This window comes from Sylvia atricapilla, chromosome 18 (assembly GCF_009819655.1).
Source record: "Sylvia atricapilla isolate bSylAtr1 chromosome 18, bSylAtr1.pri, whole genome shotgun sequence".
NCBI classification, from domain to species: Eukaryota; Metazoa; Chordata; class Aves; order Passeriformes; family Sylviidae; genus Sylvia; species Sylvia atricapilla.
The window spans coordinates 11444658-11454319 of NC_089157.1; the positions used below are offsets into that span (position 1 = coordinate 11444658).

At 46.4% G+C, this 9662-nt stretch overlaps 1 protein-coding gene across 1 annotated transcript; it reads left to right on the top strand.

The window, feature by feature from the left end:
* The first annotated feature begins 1547 nt into the window (after nt 1-1547).
* On the top strand, nt 1548-7835 carry C18H17orf75 (chromosome 18 C17orf75 homolog). The gene is made up of 10 exons (XM_066332419.1): nt 1548-1766; nt 2001-2075; nt 2637-2762; nt 3186-3326; nt 3526-3583; nt 4261-4380; nt 4960-5024; nt 5124-5260; nt 5807-5910; nt 6497-7835. Exons 1-10 carry the CDS (start codon nt 1639-1641, stop codon nt 6704-6706), a joined length of 1164 nt encoding a protein of 387 aa, XP_066188516.1. The 5' UTR covers nt 1548-1638; the 3' UTR covers nt 6707-7835.
* The last annotated feature ends 1827 nt before the right edge of the window (nt 7836-9662 follow it).

Here is a 9662-nt window from a genome sequence, read left to right on the forward strand (position 1 = left end):
CCGTGCCGCCTCACGGCGCGGCCGCCATTTTGTCCCGTCGGGGCAGTGGGGGCTCTGCCTGAGGCCCTCAGTGTGCCTCGGGTTGGGAGGGCCCTTAAAGACCATTAAAGCCCATTAAAGCCATCTCGTTCTGCCCCCTGCCATGGGCAGGGACACCTTCCACCAGACCCCACTGCTCCAAGCCCTGTCCAACCTGACCGTGAACGCTCCCAGGGATGGGGCAGCCCCAACTTCTCTGGGCAACCTGTACCAGGGCCTCAGAGACTCTCAGAGCAAAAAGCTTCCTCCTAATCTAAAATGTTGCTTGTCTTCATGTTTAATGTCACACAGAAACTGTGTTTTCCCCACTAAATGTTAATGAGCAAGGAGCTGGCAGCTCTGTGCCCTGTTCTGGCGCTGGCTGTGCCTGTGTGGCTGGGTGCTGACAGCGAGGCCATGGCACGTGGGGGAGCCTGGCACCTCATGAACACACTAAAACCGACTGGACTGTATGGAGCCATCGCTATCCTCAGTTACCTGCACATGCATGGGCGCTGGTCCCTCTGTTACAGTGATAATCGGCTGTATCTGTGTTATCCCCAGGCTCTCCGGCTCAGCCCAGGTCCACCCGGTGCTTAGACGAGAATGGCAGAATCACTAAGGTGGAAAAGACCTGTAAGATTAAGTCCAGCCATCAGCCACGTCCAACCCTTTGCAGTTGCCCTGCTGCAGTTGGGGGTCACAGCTGCTCCATCTGGGGCTTGTCTGCAAAAGGAGATTGTGGAGTCTCCCTCTCTGGAGATATTCCAAGCCCACCTGGACGTGTTCCCGTGTTACCTGCTCCAGGTGACCCTGCCTGGGCAGGGCAGTTGGACTGCGTGATCTCCAGAGGTCCCTTCCAACCCCAACCATTCTCTGTGATTCTGTAACTGCCTGGTAGTCACAAGGCCGAGTTAATAAACGCGCTGTTTTAACAAGGAAAAACGATTTCAGAAGCAGAACTTTTCAAAAGCAGACTGCATGGCTAATCCCGCCAAATCCCCTTCCAATCCAAACCATTCTATGATTTTAAGACGTGACTTGAGCCGTTAAGTCAGGCTTTTGATGGCTCTCTCGTACTGACAGAGGCACTGCGGCGGCGGTGCCGCACGTTTCCGCGCTCTGCACAAACGGAGGCGCTGCAGCGGCCGGAGCCGCGCCAGCACGGCTCGGTACCGCCCTCCGCGGGCCGGGACACGGCCCGTGCGCTCGGCGGGCTCCTCCCGGGGCGGGCTGAGGGCATAGCCGGGCTGAGGGCGCTGCCGGCGGCTCCCCGGGGCGGGCTGAGGGCATAGCCGGGCCGGCGGCGGGCTGAGGGCATAGCCGGGCTGAGGGGACAGCCGGCTCGGCGGGCTCCTCCCGGGGCGGGCTGAGGGAGCAGCCGGGCTGAGGGCGCTGCCGGGCCGGCGGCGGGCTGAGGGAGCAGCCGGGCTGAGGGCACAGCCGGCCCGGCGGATCCCCGGGACGGGCTGAGGGAGCAGCCGGCCCCGCGGCGGGCTGAGGGCACAGCCGGCCCGGCGGATCCCCGCGGCGGGCTCAGGGAGCAGGCAGCCCGGCGGATCCCCGCGGCACAGGCGGGCCCGGGGCCGGGGCCGGGGCCGGGGCCGGGCCGGGGCCGCGATGCTGCCGCCGGGGCCGGAGGGCGAGGAGCGGGAGCCGGAGAGCAGCGAGGAGGGCGGCTGCGCGGCCGAGGAGCGGCGGCCGGAGCGGCACGGCTGCACCTACCACGGCCTCTACGGCTACCGCAGGTGAGCAGCCGGCTTCCCCCGCAGGGAGGCCCTGCCCGGGCCTTGGCCCTTCCCAGCTCCCTGAATTCCCTTTATTGGTTTGTTTTCTCCCTTTCTCCTCTCGGTGAGATTCTTTTCCTCCCATAATGCACCGATTCCCTGCTCCTGCTTTTTATTCGCCCTGGGGCCGTGCCTTTTCCCGGTGCAGCCCTTGTTCGCTGTAACACTCACCCCCGGGCATCGCTCGGCTTCCAGGTGCGCGCAGCCAGGAGCGGCCGGCGGGGATGGCAGTGCCCGCAGCGCCGAGACACACTCCGCCGAGGACTTCAGGTGAGGCTGAGCTGCGGAGCGGCACAGTCACGGCAATACCCTGCTCTGAAGTCTTTGCTGTCACACTGCTGACAGCCCTTTCAGAACACAACTCCCTGTGAAAGCGTTCTGGAGTCCCCACGGCACTTCATCTGGAATACCTGGGGAATGGACATATATACAGAGCTCAAGTAGTGTATTAAACAGAAACTATACTTTTTTTTTTTTTTTTTTTTTGCTACTTGATATTGCTGCATTGACTTAGTTTTTCATGTAGGTAACACACAACAAAAATATATGTATTACTTTTCAATGGACGTCGTTCCATGAGCTCTGTGTTAGAGCTCGGGAAAGACAGGAACAAAGAGGGCAGTGTGCTGTCTGTAGCTGCTGGGAAGGTCAGCATGAGCTGACTGCAGTCTCCAGACTCCTGGTGACTGCTCACGATGGGCCCAAAGTCACAGAGCTGCCTTGGCTGTCACCAGAGAGAGCACTGCCCCGTTAAAGGCAGGTTCTGCACGTGCTGAGACACACAGAGCAATAACATTTGCCTTGTGGTGATGGTCTCTTCTGGTTTTGAAGCCTCTCCTTGCTGGACACCAACCTCCCAGCCGAGGCCGAGACGGAGCTGCGCAGTTTCATTGCCAAGCGTCTCACCAAAGGAGCACTCTTTGAAGGAATGGGGAACGTGGCATCAGTGGGGCTGAGGTAAATGTTTGAAATTATTGGGGAGGGAGAATTGTAAGGAACATTGGCACATCTTGCCTGCCTGCTGCTGCACTTGGGTTTAATCCTGATTCTATGTTCTCACTCTGGTGCTGCTGTTAATAACAGCCGTACACAATGGTACTTTCCTTTTTTAGGTAACTTTGAGAAAAATATAGTTTTAAATAATTTACTGTTTTAATACTTAAAAAACACTACGGATGTTTATGATTATTTCATTTTAAACTACTTTGATCACATAGAAGAAAAAAGAGAAGGTTTCAGAGCTGCACCTACCATGGCCATAGGAGCCACCAGTGCTAACTGGTAAAATTACCTCAGAAATCATGTATATCTGCTTTTTACACTTAGTTATTCTGATGTATCTGGAAGAAAGTAATTTATTTTTTTTTTCTTTTCTCATAGCATACCAGAAGGTAAAGTTGGTTGTTACTACTGTCGTTTCCAACAAGAAAGTCTTCTGGAAACGGCAACATCGGAATCAGACATCAATGCTCCAGAATACGTGGTTTGTTTCTTAGGTGGCTCAGAGAAAGGTCTGGAACTATATCCTTACCTTTAACTTTCTTTACCTGTATGGAGAGGGAGATGATGTAAAAATTATCTTGTAATTTTGTCTGTTCCTACTTGAACTCAGCTCGTTTGTGCACACCTCCCAGTGACTGAAAATGTCAGTAACAGCCATATACTGAAAGGAAAAAATACGGGGCTTAACTGATGCATCTTATTTTCCTTAAGAAGATACTTTCAGACTTGAGCTGGACAAATACATTCAAAATCTGAAGATAAATCTTGATTTGGAGGTAAAGTCTAACTTTTTGTTTAAGTGGCGAAAATTGGTATTTATGCAGATTAATTGCTAAAACCATCTGGAAGATCTAATCTATAGAGAAAAAATAGGTGTTTTACCTACCAGTATGAAACACATGGAGAGATAATTGACTCACTGTGGTACAATGAGTGTCTAAGGTGCTATCAGCCACACAATCAAAAGGAAAAAAAGAAATGGGGGACGTTTTTGTGTCAGTCATCAATCTCTTAGAGGTCACTCTGGAGTTAAATTTGGAGAGAAGAATAACTGATAAAAGGTAATGGCCTACAAGGAACAATGTCTACCTTGATTCTTACCAGTTCTCAATGTTAAGAAAGGATATTGGTGGGTTTCTTGTCACGTTGTTCTAGTGGAAATTCTGCATTTTAAGGCTCTTTGTTATCCCATCTGCTGTTGCATGATCTTCACTCAATATATACTGTAATATTACAGTTCTGGCTGTTTTTAAAATGCAAAGCCTCTCATTGCTGATAAAGTCAGGCTTTAAATGTCAAACTCATTATTTTAGTTCACTGTGGTTTGAGATTAAGAAGGTTCCAACATCCAGTTATCTTAGCTTGAGTAGATTATTAATAGGCTCTATTACTATTTCTATTGGTGTAGCAATCTGATCTGTAGTTAAAGTTTTAACGTTTCAATGTGTTACAGCAAAACAATGTGGAGGCGTGTGTTAGCCCGTACCTGAGGAGCTGGTTTGAGGATGCCATCTGCCCCGTCCAGAGGGTGGTGCAGCTCTTCCAGGACAAACTTGCCTCTCTGCTACATGCTGTAAGTGTATTTAAAACTGAGCAGCTGAAAACCCTCCAGAAGGCATCTCAGTGACTCCAGCATGGTTAAAATGTTTCTTGCATTTGCTCTCCTAGCAGAAGGAAATGAGAAACCCTTCTTTTTGTTGTTGTAGAGCAAGTGCTTTTCCCCTGCTCATTGCTGAAGAAGCACGTAACAATTTCTTATCACTTAAAAAACCAAATTCCCTAATGGTGCCCATGCTGAAATTAGAGGAAGAAAATCAGAAATAGCATGAGCAGGCTGTCCATGCCATAATCTATCTGAATGAAAAGGGGTGTTACACTGTGTGTGTGCCTTGTGTAATTCACTGGAACAGAAAAGAGACTGATCCTAGCTCTGTTCCCTGAGTTTGAGGAGGCTCTCAGTGATGGAATAGCTGACAGTATAACTGCTGCATTTCTTCTGACTGCAGAGCCAGCTGCAATGGCAGCTGCCTTGACAAGAACAATTTTTAAAATACCCTATTATGTATTTATTGCTCAGAACTGCAATATAGCAACAAAAGTAATACTGAAGTTGCATCCAGCTTTTTCCTTTTTGTTTCTTTTTTTGTTTAAGGCTCTGAGTTATACTCCTGTAGAAGTCAAAAATGCAGATGAAAGAACAGAAAAGGACATCAGCAGGTAAAGACACTTTGAGCCCAAGGAACCTTTGAGTAACTTGGCTGCTGTGTCTGGCAGTCACCTTGGTGTCCAGGAGTTGACAGGAGCTTTCTGTGTCAGGTTCCTGGCAGCTGCCAGCCTCCAAGGACTGGTCCAGGAGGGGACAATGACCTCCCTGTGCATTGCCATGACAGAGGAGCAGCACAAGGCCATGGTCATAGACTGCAGTGGCCCTCAGCCCCAGCTGCATAATGCAGGTGAGATTACAACACAACATTACAACTTCATGCTGCTCCCTTGCATCCCTCAGCTGCTGAGAGCTCTGACACTTGAGGCACTTGAGGATATTCAGAAGCTCACAGGCTCCTGCCCAGAAAGTTTGGGTGTTGTTTTCCTGTGAGGTACCAGAGTATTTTGTTACACCAAACACACTGGAACTCTGGGTTCAAAGTTCTTGGTAATAAAATCCACAGTACATTTAGTTTGTGGACCATGAAAGTATGACTTTCAACCCAGAACACTAGTACAATTAAGGGAATCTGCAAAACTTTTTTTTTTCCTGTTGTGGTTTTGACAAATGTTGGGAAAAGGGAAAATCAGAACATAGTCTTGTGTACTCACTGTAGCTGTGTTTGCTTTTCTTTTCCACATGTATTGTTTTGTTGAGGCTCATTTCCTGGCCCGGGTTTATTGCTCTCACTTCTTATGTGAGAGAGATTAGACCAGATGAATGCAGCTGTATATTTACATTGAGCTCATTTGCTTTTTCTCATCTCTTCTCTGTGCTTCTGAACATTTAACAGGAAACAACAGATTCTGTGAGGACTGGATGCAAGCTTTTGTGAATGGTGCTGAAGGTGGAAATCCATTTCTCTTCCGCCAGATTTTGGAAAACTTTAAATTGAAGGTACCTGTTCATATATGTTAAAGACTTGAAGAAGATACTGGGGTCACTGAGGGAGCAAATACTGTATGAAAAATATTCTTTTGCAGTGAGTCAAAGTTTTAGGTAATTATGATGTCTATATGTCATTAAGTGATTAACTCTGAAGCTTAATTTGAGGGTTGGCTTACTGTTAAATTAGTGTGAAAGTTTCTTCAGTGCATGCTTCCAAGGTGCTTTCTCAAATTTAAAGTAAGACCCACCTTCTTTGTTGCTGTTGTTTGTTTTCTTCAAATACTGTTAATCTGAGCCTTGCACACACAATTTCATGCAACTGGCTTCAGTAGGTAACACTTCTTAAATGAGCTGCCATGACAGAATTCTTGCTACAAGTTGGACACCTCCCATTGTGTCCACACATTTTGCATCATTGCAGTAAAAGCTGTGATACGCATCCAAGACAATATTCAATCCTTATGTTACTCTTAAGTAGTAATACAAAACTTCTACTGGAAGTGCTTTTGCTTCTCCTGCTGTTTGTCCTTTATTTGCCATGGCAGTGTGTCTGTTGCATGCAGGGGGATAAGGGATGCTGTTCCTCTTTGCCCAGGCTATCCAGGACATTAACAACCTGAAGAGGTTCATCCGCCAGGCTGAAATGAACCACTACGCCTTGTTCAGGTGCTACCTGTTCCTCAAGAGCTGTGGCAGTGGGGACATCCTGCTGAAGGTTGTCAAAGTAGAACATGCAGAAATGCCAGAAGCCAGGAACGTAGTCACCGTCCTGGAGGAGTTCATGAGAGAAACGTCAGCGGCTTAAATGTATGAATCATTCATTCCTTCTGTGCAGCTATTGCAGGATTCTTAATTTATATTTAAAAGTATTGCCCCAAGTCAAACCTTAGTTGCGGTTTTACCTACCTTTTCTTGTTTTTAGACAAAGCACTATGAGCTTTTTTAACGTGTAAATATCAGATAACACAAACTCCTGCAGAGTTTTCAGATTCTCCACCTGACTTGCTTCTGTTCTGAGGAAATCATGACATTTGATTTTTACAGTCATTGCAAAACCAAACCCAAATCCCTTACCTGGCAAGCATTTCATTGTTTTAAATATTTTAAATATCTTCAAAATCATTTAGATCTGGCTACTTTGTTTTAATACAGAAGCACAAACGTGGGTAGATCTAGATAATGAATTAATCATTTTAGTTTAGATAGGAGAACCTAGGTACCAAGTTTGTAGCTGGTTTCTGCTGTCAAAGTGCTGGTTTGTTCTGCTGCCACTGGATAAAAAAGTTGGTAATTGGTATGGAACAGCTGCCTTAAGCCTGAGCTGCTGCAGTGGTCAGTTTGGATGTGCCTGTATGTGCACACACACACAGCAGGTGTCTGAAATTCCCAGGCTATTTGATGCGTCCCCTTCTTCCTTAGTCTGAGATGTGATCAAGATCTTCTTTGTATGTTCTTGTATTACAGTTTTGCATAACTATAAATAGCCCTCTGCTTTTAAATCACGAAGAAACTACAAAAATTCCCACATTTAATATTAAAACTTCGTCAGAATTCGAAGTAAGTTAACTTCCCCAATTAATTACTCAGACTTTAAAACATTTCAGTGTATCAGCAATGGATTCTTACCCCCATCATGGGATACACAGGCAGCAGAATCCCTGAAGGAGATGTTTGGCTGCAGCTGGAATAAAAACTCAAGACATCTCTGAGTAACCCCATAAAGAGGGTGATTTCTGCAAACCTGATCCCGGCAGAATTCCTGTTGGTTCCTTTGCAGAGGGTGTTTGAACTCCCCCAAAGCAGTGCCTGTAACTAAGGTGCTTCAGTGTGACTTGTGCTGGGGCTCTGTTCTGTAAGGAGTTGCTGCTTTCCTGTGACACCACCATGAAAACCTAGAATAAGGTTGAGACAATAAAAGACATTGAAATCCTCAATAGTGTGCCTATAAATTGTCAGTGAGTGTGGTCCTTGATGTCTCCTGTTCAAAACTCTTTATGCCTTAGTGCAGAGGAGCTGCAAGTGTGACATTAACAGTCAAGGTGGTTACTCAAATCTAAAAAATTGTAAAAAAAAATTACTGAAATGTCATCCACTTCCCTGCAGTACTGAGGTCACTGCAATGAAGGGACAGCTGCCAACGGGAGGGGCACCACCTGAATTTCCACACAAGTCCCAAGCCAGTTCTGTGTCCTCATTAGATCTTGTGGAGAAATGAAGCTGCAATTCACTCTCGGCTTTATCTGTTAGACAGACATAAAAATGAGTTACCAATGTCCTTTTCAGAGGATCACATGGCAGAGCTCCAAACCAAGGGCTCTTTAGTTAAATACCGTGTTAACTGTAGACAAACTTACAAAACTGTCCTTGAAAGGTCTTTTTTGGTTGGTTTTTTGGTATGTGAAATAGAACAACTCAATTTTATTTAAAAATTAGAAATAAAAGATAAAACAGAAAACAAAGAAAAAACCACCAAAAAAAATTTAATGGATTCTGTGCTCAAATAATATTGTCACAACAAAAATATACAGAATGTACACAATACAAAAATATTTTGAAACATACAATAGCATCTTACCTTGCAAATATCATTTTGTTTTACTAGCCCTTCACAGGGAAAGTACCATTTGTTCAGTATTTTAAGGCAGAAAATTACGTCGTTTAGTGCTTTGTGTTTAACACTTGGATGTGTTGTTACCATTAGTGGTGTAAGCAAAAGAAAAGCTGCATAAATCTGGCTTTATTTGCAAACTGAACAGACACTGTGGGAGTCAGGAGAGAGTCAGTGACAACGTGTCTATCAAGCTCTCTGAAAACAAGGAACTTAAGCTACTTAAATCATAGGGAATAGTTTGTGCTCTTGTTGTAAAGTACCCCGAAACATAAATTTTCTGTACTCCTACTGGCATATTAGAAAGCTTCTTCCAATTAAAAGCCAATGATTAATGGTGACATAAAAATACATTTGCCTTTAAATAAGCCCCCAGAGGTGGCTGGAGCTGAGCTGCCACGTCCCCATTCTCCAGTTGCACTTCAGGCAAAGAAAAAAAAAGGATGGGTGTTCCAAAGCAATTGGGCTGAGCTTGAATCTTTGTGAACAGGCTTTGAGCTCTTTGCTCACTGAAGGATGTGTGAAAGTCCTACCCACCATTCTGTGAGACTGAATACTGGCAGAGAACAGAAGCTGCCGTGTGAGGTCAGCAGTCAGCTGTCCTGTCAGCACCTGAACACGTCAGGCTCCGTCCTCACAGCCCAGTCCAAACTGAAACGGCCCCATCTGATCTAAAACACCGGGGCAGTGCAGTCCATCAGGAGCAGCAAGGTGTTGGGATACAGAATCCCCGAGCTTTATTTCTAGTAACAATTTCTCTAGCTTTCGCCTTCCGTGTTGATAACATCCTTCCCACTGCCAAAGGAGCAAGTAGAGAAAAAGCACAATATGCCACGTAAGTGCCAGGATTCCTCATCAACTGACAGGAAAACAGTGACACAAGATGTTGTCTTCAAAACTCAGCAAAAGTAAATTCGTCAGCGTTTTTATGACTGCTACACCTCACTCAGAGATCGTTTCTGGAAACCACCACTGCATGGCAAATCTCCCCCTCCTCCTATCCGTGTTATTACCTAATCTTTACCTGTCTCCAAGCAGCTAGGAATAAAAGGTGCCATTTGCAGTCCCGGCGGACTTTGATGTGCCTGGCTCTCCCCTTTCCTGTCCTCCCCAGGGCGGCCGGAGCCCGCGGTGTGCTCCCGGAGCCCGCGGT

Coding starts and splice junctions, on each gene's coding strand:
- C18H17orf75 (XM_066332419.1), top strand. CDS start 1,639: ATGCTGCCGCCGGGGCCGGAGGGCGAGGAGCGGGAGCCGGAGAGCAGC. Junction 2,763..3,185: donor GTGGCATCAGTGGGGCTGAG/GTAAATGTTTGA, acceptor CTTTTCTCATAG/CATACCAGAAGGTAAAGTTG. Junction 5,025..5,123: donor ACAGAAAAGGACATCAGCAG/GTAAAGACACTT, acceptor TTTCTGTGTCAG/GTTCCTGGCAGCTGCCAGCC.